Source organism: Megalops cyprinoides, chromosome 22 (assembly GCF_013368585.1).
Source record: "Megalops cyprinoides isolate fMegCyp1 chromosome 22, fMegCyp1.pri, whole genome shotgun sequence".
In the NCBI taxonomy this organism is placed as follows: domain Eukaryota; kingdom Metazoa; phylum Chordata; class Actinopteri; order Elopiformes; family Megalopidae; genus Megalops; species Megalops cyprinoides.
This window is the reverse complement of record NC_050604.1, coordinates 9,678,019-9,696,368: the sequence shown is the minus strand read 5'-3', so window position 1 is coordinate 9,696,368 and position 18,350 is coordinate 9,678,019. Positions and strand designations below refer to the sequence as shown.

Here is an 18,350-nt window from a genome sequence, read left to right as displayed (position 1 = left end):
CAGAACAGAATGTGCCCTGACACAAATGAAGAGTAAGAAGTTTTATTTCAAGACATTAATTAACGAGAAGTGTTTTCCTGGACGAGCGCGCTCCCTGTGGTGCAGACAGCACACTGTTGCTGTCGGAGGTCTGTGGCATCTGAGTAGTCGTGCCGCGTGCTGTTTGCGTGGAACGCGACCGCAAGGGGAGGGCGACAGATGGCACTCACCGCTTGGCACACGCTGGCGTGGCGTGTCTGAGTGACGCCCCCGACGAACACCAGGCACGTCAGGAAGATGTGGAGGCACAGGTTGACCAGCATGTGCCAGCACTTTCGGCTGATCAGGATGGACCTGGAAGCAGACGGGCAAAAATTAGGCTGTAGCTATGCACATTTGTTCTCCTCCTTCATATTCTGCCAACATGTACAGCGCTTAATGTGGCCTTATTTGACTCACTGTCGAAATGCCTACATTACAGATACCAGATTGGAAAATATAAAAGTCTGGTTAAACAAAATTACATTATTCTGTCAATTCTAGTACTATGCTATGACACGGCTGGTAAATTGACAGCCTTTTGCAGGTCCTTTCAGTGGAGATACGTTAAAGTTAAATGGTAATTTGGACAATAAAAACTAAAGTAATTGAATGAAAAGGACAAAAAATATCATTTCTGAAAGTCTGTATTCCACTTTGGTCAGGAAGTACATGAACTGTAATGTTATTTAACTGTCAAAAAGCCTCACTAAAACTGAACAATAATTCAAGACAACAAATCTGCACAAAAAGTAATTTCTTAAACATAATTGCTAAATAATGTCACACAATAAAGTTGGCAATTTCCTGCCTATTTGCCCACTGTTTTTTAACTAATTGTCTCTAATTGACTTACTTGACTCTCTCACTTTACGGGCATACCATTAAAATAACGAACAAGGCTTTCAACATGTGCCCGGTACGTGACTGTAGGGAAATAGCATGGGGAAGCAGTGTAAACACCATGTGAGGCCAACTTTACATTATATTACAGTTGCTTAGCATCCACTCTTATTCAGGGCAACACAGCTAAGGGTATAAAAATCAGTGCCCCATCGGTGAATGGAAGTGGCAACGCTTGGGCTGCGTGTCCCATGCCTCGCTACGACACCACTCACTTGTGGTGGTAGATGTAGCTGATGATGACTAAGAGGAGACACAGCAGCAGAATGGTGGCACTGGCATAGACAACCGGATGGAGCAGGTCTGTACTGGGAGAGTAAGGTTCTACCTCACTCAGATCCTAGAAGGGAGAAACATTACTGAGATCGTGTAAAACAGATGCAAGCTTTTAAATAACCTCTAAGCAGACGACAGCCTGTGCACAACTGTTGGTGCTGTAGGGGTGTGTGCTATGTACAGATCAGAACATTAATAATGCTGACAGTCAACCAGAGACAACTACACATAGCTGTCAAATCACTGGTACCTTTGCCAAGAAAATACAGGCCATAGTGAAACAGCAGAGGGTGCTACAATACTGAGACTACATTAAAAGTATAAAATGGGTATTTCCTCTTACACATTCATAAGATATCTAGCCTTGCTATATGACTCTATGGGAAAATAAACCCCTGGGAAAGTGTTTCGTTGGACACACCCCATTTTCATAAACCTGCCAAGTAACACCTATAGAACTGGTATGTGCTCTTTATGGCCTACTAAACACTTTCATTTGGATTTGTTTTCAAAGGCCTTTTTTTCATAGTTTGAGTCATGAAAATGACTCTGAAGCTTATGATATATCTTCAGAGCAAGATAAACGATAATAATAAGGTAAACTACTGATAAATGTCCAGAGACCAGTCCTGGGAGTGTTTTATAAAGGCCCCAGGTCTTTTCAGCCCATTGGAAAAAGCCCACACAGAACACACTCTCTGCATTGACACAGAGACACTTACCATAAGCAGGGCGTAGTTGCCGAGTGAGTCACAGGCGATGGAGGTGAAGTTGTCGTCGGAGGAGAGGATGCGGCAGTCGCCCGTCTCCCAGCCTCCCTGGCCGCCCAGCAGGGTGAAGTCCCAGGCGGCCGCCACCACGTCGCCGCCCCGGGCGAACCTGCGCAGGGTGACGTTCACCGGGCTGCGCAGGGCCTGCAGAGGTTGACCGTCTGCGCAGGAGAGGAGTGGGGTGTCAGAGAACCACACATTACACCGCTAACCGCTAGCGATAAAACAGCCGCTGTGCCCTGACCGAGTGAACCCTGCACGTATGGATACAGCTTCAGGTCAAGCTCAACAGCCTTCTACTGAACCCTCAGAAGTCAGTTTCACCACCTGTCTCAAAGATAACAGAGCTCAACTGAAGGTTCTGCTTTCCAACATCTGCTGTGGAGACATTTTTCAGAGGGGTTCTGAACACGGTCTAAAATCTTATTGTGTGGTGCAGTCAAAGTTTGTGAGAATTCACCTGGTATTTCGACTCAAATTTCAGACACTGCCTGTGGATTTCAAATCAGCTTCCTTCCCAGCTTCCTTCCCCGATTCCATGCCTGGTATCACACTGCATAACTGTAATGCCCATAACTGCAATGTTACAGCCGTAGTGTCTCCCCAGCATGTAGTCATGACTACGGTGACACACCCACCGACAGTGACGAGGATGACCGGGGTGACCACGCTCCTCCTCTTGCCCTGGTCGGTCAGCAGGCTGGAGTTGCTGGTGGTGGGAAAGAGCCTGCCGTTCCTGAAGGCCAGCAGCTGCAGCCTGTGGACGGGCTCCTCAGACTGGCCCGGAGCGGAGAGCCGGGTCAGGAGGGAGGGCGGGAGCTGGACCGTCGCCTCCACCACGGTGTTCTGATCCGAGACATGAAGGGACAGCATGTTAGTCACATACCCCTCCACTATGCACTGTCACTTCCCCTTTTTCCAACAAGGCTTTTCAGTTACACTACTAGCACTGCATAGGAATTATGTTGGGTCCAGGCCCCCAACAAAAATGTGTTGTTCAGCCCAAGAGTATAATATAAATGCATTCAAAATATATTCATGCAAAGCAGCAATATATTGCAATATACAAAGTAGTAATCATTCACATATTGTCAATACATTTATTGAGGTAATACATATAACCTCTGAAAAGTATTCTCAAAATATTACTTTTTGTCTGGGACACCAGAGCACTTCCAGAATGGAATCCAGCCAGCAGACAGTTTGATGATCAATAATGAATGATATTTAAAGATGTTCATTTTCAAGGGACAAATATGAACCTTTAATAAGAGCATTTCTTCTCTGGGAAATATTTCTTCAACATATCAAACTAATATGTAACTAATATAAACAATTTACCACCCTATAAACAATTCAAATCCTGCATTACAGACTGACATTTTATAATAAATGATAAATGCTTTTGTTCAGTTTCACCAGAATATGTTTTGTCCTTAACTATGAGTATACAGTCGAAGTTGTTTCTTGATGTACTTAATCCGGTTTGAACATTATGAGTGTGACGATAAGGGAACAACACTGTTTTATAATGAATGGAAAATGTTCCTGTTCCTTGAATACTTCACTCAAAGCTAAGACTGAAGCACACTGAGGTTAGATGAAGCAGAACCTAATTAAAGGTCACATGACTACACACATGGGGAGAGGGAGGAGAGAGGAGGCAGGGCGGGGACTGACTTTGAGCGGCAGGGGCGAGGAGGTGCTGGTGATGTTACACTTGAAGCTGAGCTGCCGGTCGCGGCTGGCGTCGGGGTCTCTGTCTCTGGTGCTCAGCTCCCGGGGACCCCTGCGTTCAGGCAGAACCTTCTGGAACAGTGTGCAGGTCATCCCATTGAAGCTGCTGGCCTTGACTGCGTGGGCCTCTAGAGCAATGCTGTGGGAGTTCTGCCAAGACCGGCGGTCATAAGCAGCTTCAGTAAATGTTAGCCAAAGAACAACAGGTACACGCAACAGACATGAAAGGAAAGCTAACCGTCCTGAAATGAAGGATAACTGTGCTTATACAAACAGCAGTTTGTGATCTTCATCTTAAAAAACACAAGTATTTAGCCATACTGGTTGCCTGTCCAAAATGTCTAAAACAAGCAATAGCAACAATTGAATTTCTTTTTCAACACTAGAGTTTCAGTAAAGAGTTTGTATCAATATTGAGGTTGAATCTCTCATTTTGAGAAGTATAACTTTACCATATCTGTTGATCAGTATACAGCTCTGCAATAGGTACCAATTACTACATATGACACAGAACTACTTAACAGCACAACTTGATTAACCCACACGGTCACACCTGTGTGATTAAAACACTAGATTGGAAAATTCTAGCTGATGTTAGCTTTGAGGAAACAGTGATTCAACATTAAAAAGTATACCAAATGCTGCGGTGAAAACTATGAAAAGCTTAATAACGCTAACGTAAACATAACACACCATGCGCGCTACATAGCATAAAATAAGTTACGTGCGAAAGGGTTAAAATGCACCACCAACTGCACTGTAAAAAGGCAGTGTCAGGCAATGTTAGGCACATAAATCTGCTTCACAGGGCTGAGTGTGCAGGCCCTGTATATGTGGCTGCACAGTGTGTGTGGGTGGACTCACAGTGGAGTAGCCCTGGGCGCCGCTGGCGAGCCGCTGGCTGGCCATCCTCTGCAGGCACTCCACGATGCGGGAGCAGGCCCGGGCCTCCCGCTGCGCCATCCACAGCACCCGCTCATCCGCCAGCATCAGGTTACTGGAGATGTCCACCATCACGTCCCCCAGCTGCAGGGATGCACAAGCACACCCAGGTACAGAGACCCGCACACACGCCCATGTACAGAGACCCGCACACACGCCCAGATACAGAGACCCACACACACGCCCAGGTACAGAGACCCGCACACAAGCCCAGGTACAGAGACCCACACACACGCCCAGGTACAGAGACCCGCACACACGCCCATGTACAGAGACCCGCACACACGCCCAGGTACAGAGACACATGCACACATGCATGCATGTACACACACACGCGCACACACACAAGCACAGTGATATATCCAAACACACATATACATGCACACAAAAGCAGAGGCATGCAAATACACACACACGCACGCATAGCAACATATACGTACATACAGACACATGACACATATGCACCCACACACAGACACACATACACACAATATTTTGCGTCAGTAAATGTGTGTGTATAAGGACAATAAGAAATTAATTAAAGTAATAAAGCAGCAATAAAATAATGCCACAGGACATCTTCTTTCCTTTTCTGAATAGACTTCCCTCCCCCTACAAGTCAGCTACCAGATGTCTAATGCACAGTTGTTCTCTCCCAGCATTGTGCTGTGTGTAATGCACCCTCACTATAAGCCAGACAGAAACATGCACTAACATGTCTGAGGCAGACCCTTGCCTCTGCCTATACCCTGAGCTCCTCATTAGCACCCTCACACATAAGCTGCTGTTGCCCAGCCTCCTAGGAGCAGGCTCGCACCCACCTCCTTGTACTTCTCCGCAAACTTCCCAAACTTCTCAATCATCTGCGCCACGAAGATAACATCCATCTTGTCAGAGAAGTTGGCAGCCTCCTCGGTGTAGACCAATAGCTGGCGGGCCGTGGTCACGGCGTTGGTCAGGTTCAGGGGCATCTGGGGGAGGAGGGGCGGGCGAGGTCATGACACGTAAGCACAAGTGCTGACTGAAGAGGACCGTGGTCGAGAGACTGCATGTTTCTTGTATCCAGATGCAGCTACAAACCAAGTGTTTGTTGATCAAGATGCTTTTTTTGAGCACTATGTAAGTTTTGAGCCAACAGTAGTTAAATAACCTTTCACTCCATGCAATGCAATGGTTGCTGTTTTCTTTTTCTTATACTTTCTTCAGAGCACCTTTTGTTTCTTCCCCACCAGCTGGTATTTCCTTTAGCGAAGCTGGGAAAGCATTTGGTTGGACAGACCAAACATTCATTAGCTCACTCAGCCTCGTGAGGGATATTAACTTGGGAGAACGTGTGTCCAACTAAAAACTTTCCCCAGGTTGTTTTCTGTTTTTCCAGGTTTTTTTCCAGAAAACTTCTAATTAATTTTAGGACCCAGTGAGATTTCTACATTAAATTACAACTATAAAGTAATCCTCTTTCAGAGAGCCTTAAAGGCAACATGTATTGCATAGCTTTATGTAGCTATGATATCTACATCTAAAAATAGTGATACAACATCAAAGCAAAACAGAACCATGCAGCAATTACATCGCAACTGAAGTCAAAGAGAAAGAATACTCCTGCTGCACCCTCACATCTGTTCTGAACACAACATGAGCAGGACTGGGGTGTGAGCGGAGAGGGCGGCGACCTGGTTGATGATGTGGAGCACGCGGGTGACGTCCTTCTGGTACTGGCAGCGAGAGTAGTCGTCCTCAGCCCAGATGCCCACCCGGTCGCACCTGCGCCAGGCCCTGCGCTCCTCGGCCGGGGAGCCGGAGTAGAGCGCCGCCCCGGAGGCCAGGCGGTGGCATGGCAGGTAGGCGGTGATGCCGGCCATGGTGCGCGGCCACCTGGCGGAGACACGGGTGTGTTGTTGGCGCAGCACATAAAAACTCACTGTTTTGTGTTCGCAAGAGTGCAGCACTGTGACCCAGAGGGTCACAGGTTCTAATCCCAGGTGGGAGACTACTGTTGTAACCTTGGACAGGGTACTTTACATCTGTTGCCCAAGAAATACCTGAGATTACATTACATTATTGTCATTTGGCAGACAGTTTTATCCAGTGCACCTGACATAGGTTACAGTTTTATCCAATTACACAGCTGGATCTTTACTGAGATAATTCTGAGTTAAGTGCCTTGACAAGGGTACAACAGCAGTGCTCCAACAGGGAATCAATGCAGCAATCTTTTAGTTACAAGCCCTGCTCCTTCCCACTATACAACACTGCACCACAGACACCACACTAGACATAAATGCATAAGCAAATGATTATTCATGCAATCTCCACCACTTTATTTTTGCATACAGCTCTGATATAAGAAGTTCTAGATGTAGGCCTGAAACCCTTATTAAAAGATAAGTGCCTGCAAATAAGTTGAAGACAATGACTGTACATGTTGCAAATGTACTCATTCTACTCAAATTAACGTAAATCTGCTTCCTACAGTGTTATCATGTTGATGATCAGGATCATACTGCGAATGTTCTGCTTATTACAGCACTACTTTTAATAGCAATACACTGATTGACAGTGGAGAAGGACACCATTTGAGAAGGAGGTCAAAACGGAAGGGACCTTTAAATGCTAAATACTGGCTCAGAATAGCTACTCAAAAGCACAATAAAATGCGATACTTCCTATGACATACATCATTATTATTTATACAACACTGTGTAATGAGAGTCCATTTGGCCTACCCAACCCTTGCCCCAGAGTAAATAAGACAAAGGAAAAGTATCCAAGCTCAATGTTCTGTAGAGATTACGCAATGCTGCTTTACAAGGCTCTCAAGGTTATGTTGCTTACAGTTAAATACTGACATTTTCTGTTCCCAGCACATTTCCACTCCCGTTTAGATAATACCATGAGAAGAATAGTACCTGGGCTTTAGATAACAGCAACAAGCTGACATACTGTCTGTGTCTGTTGCGTGAGGGAATAATTCAGACCACCACTAGGGGTCAGCATTGAGCTAAACTGAGCCACAGAGGCTGCTGCAGCTAACACAGAGTGGCCGTTCTGACTGTGCAAGTTTCCCCGCTCAGCACAAGACGGGCTCCCTCGCATAGCAGGGCCCTGTATTCCCCGGTGGTGCAAGGCGTTCCAAATTGACTGTCCGTTTCCATTAAATTCAATACAGCCACTCCTGCCAGACGTCAGGGAGCTGCTTTTGTCCAATCCGAAGTAAATTAAACACTGAACGCTTGACAGGAGCGGGGAAAACAAGATTAAGTTACTGCCAAAATCTATACACCAAACCACTCCGTGGCACTTTCTACTGCTCCCACACTTGAAAGGTGCCCGGAGGAACAGTTTATTGAGTAAACACGCCCACATTTCTGAAGGAGTAACTCTCCCTCGTGCTGGGGTGCAGACGGGGACAGGATTCAGGACTTCTAGGGGGCTCACCTGAAGTCGCCTTTGTTGTTGGACACCCTCTCAGAGGGGCAGTATTTGGCAGAGCTTTCCAGCACCACGATGTGGACGGCGCGGGTGTTGTTGCCGCGGCTCGTCCTCACCCGGCACTCCCAGTTTCCCGAGGACGACGGCTGGATGTTGGCGATGGTCAGCGCACTGTGTCCGAAAAAACGAGCGGTCACTCCAACGGCACTCAAACAAGAAAAAGTATGGTCATTCTTAAAGGAACATCCCACTAAACAATGATATATGTCCATACTATATCTATACTATATGACCTTAGGTCAATATGCCTCTATGACACCTATACTAAAGAAGACATTAAATTAATATGCTGCAGTAGGCAGTTGCCAAAAATGTCTTCCCTGTCAGGATATTACCTGGCGATGAGCGAGCAGTTCTGCACCATGCTCTCCTCGATGAAGAAGCCCAGCGTGGCGTTGTGCTCCACCATCCTGCCGTCCTGGTACCAGAGCACCTGCATGTCCTCGTCCACGTAGGAGGCCAGGCACTGGAAGGGCAGGCTGTCCCCGCGGAACACCACCTGCCGCTGCGACGGGGTCAGCTGGAAGGACGGCAGCTCCAGGGGGGCGTCTGCGGACGGGTCAGAGGGCAAGGATCACGAGAGGCCCGGGATCCACACCCTGAGACTGTCAACACCCACAGGCTTAGTAGCCAATTACAAACAGTGTCATAAACAGAGGAGACTACAGTGACCTCTGAGCATAATAGTCCTGCCCTCTCCTTTGGTTTCAAGGCATTTCTCTTCTTGACAGAACTAGACCACAAAAACATCTTAAACAATAAACGCAGTTATGGGATTAAAGTATTTTCAGTTAACAATTGTCACTGTTAAGTGCCTACTGTAACTGACACTGCAGGTGGTTCAATAGATGGCAAATCCTTATCTTCTATTATGACCGCTTAGTCACGGTGCTGCTCACGTTCACTGATCCGTATAGTATGTGGATCGGCTGATATAGTGGGCTCAGTTGCCAGGAAGAAGGGATTAAAAGATCCGTAATTCCTTTAAGTATCTGTACAGCACCAATCACACAAAAACAAGTTCAGGTTTTGCCCTCCTAACTCCCAGGCGTATGGAGCCTACCGCAGGTGAGGAGCTGGGGTTTGAGAGAGGTGACAAGCTGGCCCTGGAGGGAGCGCGGGTACGAGCAGCGAGTGTCCTTCACGGTCACGCCCCTCTCCTTAATCCAGAGCACCAGCCAGAGCAGGTTGCAGTCGCACAGCAAGAACTGCGTGTGGAACTCCCTGGGGAAAGGAGAGGGTTGTCAGTGTCACCCACCAGATCCTCCCAACGATTACATGGAAGTAATGTAATCACCACTGAGGTAAACTGAAAATGGTTGCCCAAGATACAGGAGCTGAATGTAACTACCAAGCCCCTCTGAACTCCTGGCCTAATCAGAACACTAGTATTGCCTTTAATTGCCAAATATAAATACTAGTTGTCCAGCAATTACATTTCTTCCAGTGTCCTGAGAATATAAGGAAAGATAAGGAAAAAGAGGTACATTTGTTTGGAATGTGACAGCATGTGGCTTTCGAGAATTGAAATGAATGAAATTAGAACTGAATTAGTATTAAAATGATGTTCACTGACATCAGGAACAGCATGAATTCCACAACACTCACAGCATTTTCAGTGAGACGAGACTGTCAAACGTTCCTGGTGACAACGAAGAAAACAAATTCCCCGAAAGGTTTCTGAAATAAAGTATCAAAGGAAAGAAACAGTCATTTTCTTCTTAAGAATATGTTCCAGTCCAGCTGATAATGTTCTCACAATGATTCTGTTATTGAAATCATATTGCTATAATATTACAGTCATGGTTGAGAGGGCATAAAGACAAGGAGAGGCACTGCAAGAATTTCCCCACAGCCACGCCAGAACACAGCCCTTTGTGCAATCATCTGATAATGATCATTCTAACAGCATCCCCAGCTGCTCCTCACAACATATTCAACTAGACAAGAACATTCAGGACAAATATGTTACTTAAAAAGAATTCATTACAATACATTTTCAAATTATTTTATTTTAGATCATGAACTGATTTAGCAATGTTACAATATTGAAAACTGTCTTGGCGTGCAAATGACCATAAAAAAGTTACTCACAGTTTGACCAGACTTACAAGACCTTTAAATATATCCATATTCAGGCAGCCAATTTTGTTTTTGGACAAGTCACTGAAATGAAAAATGATGATCAGGTTATGCTATGTTAGCACATACACAAATTATTCAACTTTGAACTTCCAACTTCCTTCTGGCTTCACATTTGTTTGCTTATCTGTTATGTTTTTTCACTCAAAATACACATTTTAAAATGCAACTCGCCTTATATTCAGGCACAAGTTAAAACTGCTAATGCTAAGTGGTGAAAGGTGGCACTATTAACCAAAGCAACACTAGTGGACAGTGTGGAGTCATTGCAAATAGCATAACAGTAGGAAAGTGTACAGGCCTACCTGCAATAACCAAGCTGATCAAAGTTGATCAAAAGCTGGACAAGTACCCAAGGGATACCAAGTCAGATGAAACTTAAATGTCCCTTGTGTCATCATGACAAGGGTATTTCTGGGTCATTCCAAAGTTTTAAATATCAAACAAACTGTTCAGGAGTGGGAGAACATCAATGTAGGCTTAACACAACCTATTTTAATAGGCTGTATTAAGCCTACAATTTCACACCTCCTATGTGGATAATAAGATTCTTAAATTGCTCATTTTACACTCCTCTCATCTTCCTCTGTACAAGCAGCCTTAGGGCTTTCCACATCAAAGACGTGTACATCTACAGTTTACATAAAGCCAGTTATGACTATGTCAGAATTATCAATTCTTACTATTTCTTTCCACTATGGATCCTAAGAAACATGCTAATCTCCAGCCTTGACTATGAAACAGAGGCCCAAGTGTGAAAGAATATGCCAGTGAAATGCATGGACAGTAATACTGAAAAAGACACATCAAAAATAAGGAGGAAAGCAAGACAAAGTGCCTCTGTTCTCAGGCGTCAGTTTCCATGACAACACCCACTTCAATATGGCCACTGACAAGGTGAGGAAAAGAATGGCCTTGCAGTCAGAGCAGCATGTAAGACCTTCATTCCTGGGTGGCACTGAAACCCATTTTGGCTCAACATGTTATTTTTGTTTCACAGTCCATGCATGGAGAGCCAAGGGGCTGAATAGCTTTCAGTCTCCTCAGGGACGCTGTCAAGAGATGCCTTCACGCCACTAGCAAACTACAGTCATGCAAAAGACTTTTACTGGAGCTTGACTGAAGTTGAACTAAAGTGTTACCAATTTAGCGATTTTCCCATCTGAAGTAAAGACATTTGAAACCATAAAACCTTATTTATATTCAGAGGTTGTGAGACGGCAATTCTTCCATACCAAGCATTCTTTACTCACACAAATAAACCGACATGACTTTCATGCCATTAAATCACAACGTGGAAAAAGCACAGAAACAAGGCTGTATTTGTAACACCTTAGCCATACCGCTAAAGGTTCTGGTCCAAAAAAAGCCAATTTTTGAGGGAAGTCTTTCTGCTCTGAAGATTTGGCTTGCACTACTTAACACGGAAAGCACGGGCCAAAGCCCCGCACAGATAAACAAGGCCAAAAATAGCCTGCAGCGAGTGTAAACATTGGTTATGTTTTCAGGCTTTCAGACAGCAGCTGAGGAGCCTGCAGAGCTCAGCCATTAGCGCCCCTGCGGAGAAAAAGCTCTTCAGGAGGTGCCAGGGCTGTCTGGAAGCCAGGGCACGTTTGTGAGGATGTCCTTACATGGGGGGGGGGGGGGGGGGGGGGCAAAGGGCCACACCTGAGTGGGACACAGACCAGGTACAGGGGCAACGACCGCAGAATAACTTATAGCCATCCAGCACAGAAGTTACAGCACGTTCTATTTTAACAGCAGCTCTGCACCACTTCTCTACGTGGCCCATGGCATGCTATAGGAGGGAAGCCTGCCCATTGAGGATGGTTCAGTACATCGACTGCGATTTTCAAATACATAATAGAATTATATAATAGAATTTTGCTACTAGTTTTACTACTTCTACAGTTTTTTTTACTGTAACTAATTACAGTAAAACTTAAGTTTGTACAAAACTTCAATTTTCATGAACACATCCCATGCAATACTGTTCTCACTCTTAAGTACTAAACTTTCACTGACTGATACTAGGTCAGGGTTCTCATAGTTTATATCAGTGTAAGAATTTGGGTGCTTGATCAAAACGTATCATGAGAATTAAATGTGATCGATCGATTGTCAGTGTGTTAGCTCTCCTTGGCTGTATATGAGATATAAGCCCATGCTTCTGCTTACATTTTCTCCATTGTTGCCAATGGTGGTGACACATTAGTCCCCTTCACTGCACACAGCTCACACACAATCACAGGACAACTACTCCCCTGCCTCACACTCACAAACCAAATAAACCTTACACCAAGCTTTGAAGGAGAGAAAAGGAGAAATTCACCGTACTCAACTATATGACAGTGTAATACCAAAGCACAGTAAGAACGGACGACTGGGCAGACTGATGTAAAATCAGGGTAAAGTCTATGAGAGGAGTGGAGTCAAAGTGCTGCACTTTGGCTATGGTGAAGCAGGCCCAAACGCTGAGTGAAACCTAATGACGTACTTTGAAGAGGGGCAGGAGCAGATGTGGAGAATCACACATCAGGGCCAGGGGAGAGAGAAACACAGGGAGTCTTTGTTAGGAACCCTCTCATCAGCTGCATTAAACAGGACAGCATGTTTTTGCTTCCCCCCCACCCCCACCCCCCATCCCCAGATGTACACAAACTGTTTCTCCTCTGCCTGAAATCAGAGCTATGCACATAGGAGACTTTCCAAAGAGGCTCTGATTGTCAATTGGATATCGTCTATAATCAGCTGCCTCCACTCCCAGCTATCGATATGACAGCCACATCTGTGCTGCATGAGCAGATTAATATTCGACCCATACGCTGATCAAATATTACAGCCCTGCTACAGTTTACGGCTTCAGCCCAACAAATCAAGATGTTCTGCCAAGGGAGATCCTGTCAAGACTGGTTAGGTCGTTTCTTTGATCGATTCGGTTTAATCAGGGACCTTGAATACCAAACGCGCAAAATGCACAATTTCAGGAATATAAGTGCTTCCTCCTTCCTGCAATAAATAGTGATTTAGCAGAGTCATCCCTAATGCTGAGGAGGAGTGCGGTGGAGCACAAAAAGGGAATAAACGGTCATGGCCAAACCGAACTCCCGGTTCTCTTTCGAAAAGCACGTCCATGCTGTGGAGGCTGCCTCGGTCTTCAGAGCGGCCTCACGCTGCAACAGCTGTGCCAATGTCAGATTACACTGGCAGGAGCAGGGCATATCAAATGTCTGCACACATACACGCACGCTCTCTCTCTCCGTCTCGTAAATGCACACTGCTGTCTGTGTCTGTGAGCGTGTTTGTCAAAAATACAGCTGGCCCACAGGGACTGTGTGTTTACGATACAACGTCTGAAAAGCACACTGAATCCTTAAACATGTAGCCTACATATTTTGACCTAGCACAGTCCTGGAATACTAGATCTATTGGCATGAGACATGTCAACTCTCTGTATTGACATGCATTTTCCATTCTCAAACCGCAGGGTAATTGCAGAGATTGGCAGCAGTGTAGACGCAAGGTAAACTATCACAGTTATGCCACCATTCTGGAGCAATTTTGGGGGTATGTAATGCATAAAAACACGCCATATTTAGAAACGACACAGCCTTAGTTGTGGGGAAATGCTTGGGAGGTAGGAAAGTAACCACAGTGGCATCCGGACTATGCAGGACAAGGTAAAATAAGCAAGAAAACCTTGCGCATTAACAATGATGCTTAACATAATGGAAGCATTTTGCACAGAGACAATGGCACATCTGTATATCTGCCCTCATGCCCAGGGTACAGTAGCGTTCTTTGTTTGGGAATGTGAACCACGTAACGTGTGAGCTGCTGTACTCAGAGACTAAACCACAAAATTAAATGAGACTAAAAACAAGACTACTGTTTCCTCCCGAGCATTTCACCCATGCCAAACACTAAGCATGTTTACACAGCACAACGGGGCATTAAGCGCATGAAAAGAGGGATTTCAAGCAATTGTCGTCCCTTTCCAAGTCAATAACCAGATAAACCCGGCATCCCATCAGATAGGGCCGTAGCATTACTGGCTAATGGTTTCAGGAAACTATTCAATTTGACAGTCCTGTTGGGAAGACAATTACAAATCTTAGACATCCAGGTCACGCCAACGTATAAAGTTTAGCTGTCTTCAGACTCTGCAGTCGACAGCAAGGTATGAACTCTCACCTCATTCTGTTGAACAGCAAATCTGAGAATGTTTAGCATGTCATGTGTCACCTTTGAAACAAACAGAACCACCACAGATGCAGAACCATTACTCTTAATCCCACAAACAAAAAAATAAATTCATGAGATTGATTCATCCAAACAACACAAATACTTGTGTATGCTTTCAATGAGGTTTCTTTGCCTCAAGAGCAATTCTTGATTCCTTGTAAGTCTCAGCAAGCGTGGTTCTGTTGGCCCACTGAAGTGAACACCCAGCAGACAGGCAAAGGAAGAAGAGGGCACTCACAGTCTTTTGAGGGCCGGCAGCCCCAGAAAGGCTCCAGGTTCGATGTGACTGATCACGTTGTTCCGAATGTCCCTGTCAAAAAAAAAAAAACAGAGGTGGCATTAGGATTGGACCTCCAGGTCAGGTTTGCTGAACAAACAAAGCATGCATTTAACAACTGTCCTGTACATGCAACTAAACATGTGCCCTGGTAGGGAAAAGCATTTCCCTCTTGGTTATTGTCAAAAAGTGTGAAATATTGAATGTAAAATCCCATCCTGGCATACTACAACATGCCTGCTGTTGGTGATCATTCCTAGCCCATCACCTCCTGGGGCTTAGCACTGCAAAACTTGTGGCTTTTAACCACAGTGCACAGTCATTCAAGGCAAAAGCTCTATAAGCCTATGTGCCCCTAGAAGCCACTGAAAAGTGTCCCACTTAGTCCCCACACCAAACTATCCTGCCACGTTATCATGTGGCCCCTTATCACCAGCAACTTTTGTAGTTGTCCCATTTTGAAGTTCCTGACTATGGAGTGTTACAGTGTTAGAGCAGGTTTCAATCAGTCTGCAGTCTATGTGCATGAAGTATATTGCTGGCTACTGATTGATCTTTGATGTCAAACAGCTGGAAAGTGAACATCAGCTGTTGCACCTGGTTCCAGGTGTCCACATTGCCTGCTTGTCTTTGATGGGTTTTTTTTAACATGAATGGCTTTCTTTCCGGCCATTTCTGGCCAATCATTCAAAAGCCCAGCCTGTGGAAGGACTGCCTATGACAGAAACCTTCTCATCTTTAATTGGGGGGCTGGTTTAGTCACCATACCAAGGTTTAAGTAGGGGTTAGGTACAAACAGGTCATTGTAGAGGTTCACAAAAATACATGGTAGAAGCCTAGACTGAATAACACTCCAACCATTCCCATCTAATCCATGAGGAACAGTTGACTAATAATGTCAACCATTTTCCTGCACACAGGAATAACTCATTTTAATGACTCAAACTTCATTTACTTCATTTAATTGTTTCATCTATTCAAAGAAAAGATTATCACTTGACCGTGAGCCAGTTCTCAGGTTCTCCACCATATACAGTACCATAATCTCCACAGTGCTGTTTGGATTATCATCATAACTGTACAACCAATAATGGAGGATTACTCACTGTGAGACACCGGAGAGGAGGCGTGACTGGCCTGAGATCAGTGTCGGTGCTTAACATTTGAACTGGGTCAGTAAGAGAGGTTGCCAAGTTCACAGGCTATTGAGATCAGACTGGTGTAACCATGGCAGATGTCAGAGTTCACGGGAGGTCACAGTGATGCAACAATTACAACCATTTCAAATCTCAACACTCACAGACAGTGATAAGATTCCACCTCTTCATTCCATTGTTTCTTATGGCACAGAAAAGGCATTTGACTGCCTAAAAACACAGAGCATGGAACTGAAGATTCAGAATGAGATCATAATATCATTTGATACGTCAGTGGGTTTAAGTGTTTATGATCCCAACTAATTATTAACATTTGAAAGACCACGAAAACTGTCAAAACCTTTGATTAGTGTTCATGGTTTTATCTTTCACTGGATACACAGTGCAGGCTGCATTTTATGGTAGTTTAGAGATCTGGCAGAAGTAACGCAGTGTTACAGTACTGCTGTGCCATGAGACCACATGTACTGTAATTTCAAGGAAAAGCTCATTTTTAGTTCTTCAGTATGAACATATTACCTGCCACATTTAAAATCATAGCATTTGCAGAAAACCAATTTAGGAGCCACATCAAGATAAATATCTAAATGTCCCCTGAAGTTTAAAACCTGTAGGGCTCAGCTTGAAATATATTCTGCCGAAACATGTGAAGGTTGGCGGTCATTCCACTGTACATGGAAATTACAGTGGAATTAGGGCTGGGATCATTTTCTGCTGTGTGCTTTAAGGGATTCAGAATTGAACTTGATTGCAGCAGAAGCCATCCAAAAGCAGTCTCTTGGTAGAGAGTTGTGCAATCGGTTAAAAGGCACACAGCTAAAGGTGAATGGGTTAACTAAACTGCATACATGGGAGTCATCAGAAACATAGTGAATGTTCATTAGGTTCCACTAATGTACATCAGTCAAATGGAACAACAGTCTATGTGCAAATAGACTGAGCTCAGGCATATGTCTCCAGCACTTTGCTACTTTGACAAGTTTATTGAAGAGAACACCTGACACTATCTGCTGAGGGAGCTTGCTCAGTTCAAACTCCCATTCCATCCGGCCACTTGAATTTCACTTATGCAGAAATACCCTTGCCCCTGTCAAAACTAACTTAAACTACAGCCATAAATGATTAGCCAAACAAAATTGTGCCTTTGATTTATGATCACAGAGGACACAAATGTCAGTGTGTTTTGGAGCAGAAAATCAAATTTCTTTTCCATTACCGTGTCTTGGAACCTGTTATTTTTACTCACATGTAATTTTATTTTAACCTTTATGTAAAATAAGCCAGCTGATGCTTTTCTATAGCAGAGTCTTAGAGGGGAAATTCCTAAATCAGCTGAGTGTCCAAAATGCAGGTTATTAAGCCATAGTTTGTGTTCAGATTTAATACAGCTGTGGATAAAATCTGATTTTAATATCTTACTTTGTGCACTTCCCATTGGGCACTTCTTAATAGAATTTTTTGCCCTTTAATGATTAACACATGCATGCATCTTTCATTTAAGATGGCAAATTCTGATGTTTTTTCCTCTCTTCCAGTAGCATTATAAAAAATTAGTCTGTTGTTTCGTTTGTGTGTTTTCAGCACTTATGCCAATTCATTTATCCATCTATCACGACCCCTGACCCTGGGTACATATGACTGCTACTCTCTGATCCATCTCAAGGAAGCCTCCAACAGCAGAGACTGATCCGCTGTAGTCAAGATGCTAAATTCCTATGGGCTCTCAAGGGTGGGCAGATCAAAGCTGTTTACACTTCCTCTGAACTCTGAACGCTCACCGAAGAGGTCACCTACTCCTTCTAGTCCACAGCTGATACCTGCAACACCCACCTACAGTAAAAGGGGTCTGTCCTAATTTTCATTACTCCCTAATTCATATCAGATATGGAAATGTTTTGGAAAAGCAGTGTGCTATAGTGGTAAAGAACAGGGATTGTAATCCATGGTATCCAGTTTGATTACCTGATGGGACGTCAGCTTGCCTCAGTAAATATCCAACTACATAAATGCAAAACGTGAAAAATTTTAGGATGTACAAGCCTGTCTGGATAAGTCTGCTAAGCAACTGAAATGTAATGTTAAGGAAACACAGAGCTTGTTCAGCCTCACTGTGTGATGGAAGCTGTGTTTAATATATCTTCGAGAGTTTTTTTGAGAAAGCTCCCTCGGGATTTGGCACTAAAAGCTGCTTTGGACATGAGGTTCAGTCACGTGACCACAACACTCACTTCTGACTCATGACTTTAATTGCGTATGTCACGCAGGATGGCTCTTATGGTGGAATCCAGATGCCTTGTTTCAGTAATGACCATTTCAGCCCCTCTGTTGGCCATTCACAGTAGTAGGCAGTAAAAGGGAAAACTATTGGTCAGCTCCTAACCCTACCCTCTG

At 44.5% G+C, this 18,350-nt stretch overlaps 1 protein-coding gene across 1 annotated transcript in view; it reads right to left on the bottom strand.

The window, feature by feature from the left end:
- Positions 1–18,350, bottom strand: part of LOC118769672 (adhesion G protein-coupled receptor A3-like) — a 39,849-nt gene that overhangs the window by 4,721 nt on the left and 16,778 nt on the right. Inside the window, exons 3-16 of the mRNA XM_036516891.1 lie at positions 14,764–14,835; positions 10,233–10,304; positions 9,747–9,818; positions 9,202–9,362; positions 8,474–8,687; positions 8,085–8,249; positions 6,320–6,521; positions 5,468–5,617; positions 4,569–4,730; positions 3,648–3,854; positions 2,606–2,813; positions 1,920–2,128; positions 1,137–1,261; positions 210–333 (exon numbers count right to left, since the gene is read on the bottom strand). Coding sequence (XP_036372784.1) covers positions 210–333; positions 1,137–1,261; positions 1,920–2,128; positions 2,606–2,813; positions 3,648–3,854; positions 4,569–4,730; positions 5,468–5,617; positions 6,320–6,521; positions 8,085–8,249; positions 8,474–8,687; positions 9,202–9,362; positions 9,747–9,818; positions 10,233–10,304; positions 14,764–14,835 — 2,143 coding nt within the window. The remainder of the gene's footprint in view (positions 1–209; positions 334–1,136; positions 1,262–1,919; positions 2,129–2,605; positions 2,814–3,647; positions 3,855–4,568; positions 4,731–5,467; positions 5,618–6,319; positions 6,522–8,084; positions 8,250–8,473; positions 8,688–9,201; positions 9,363–9,746; positions 9,819–10,232; positions 10,305–14,763; positions 14,836–18,350) is intronic.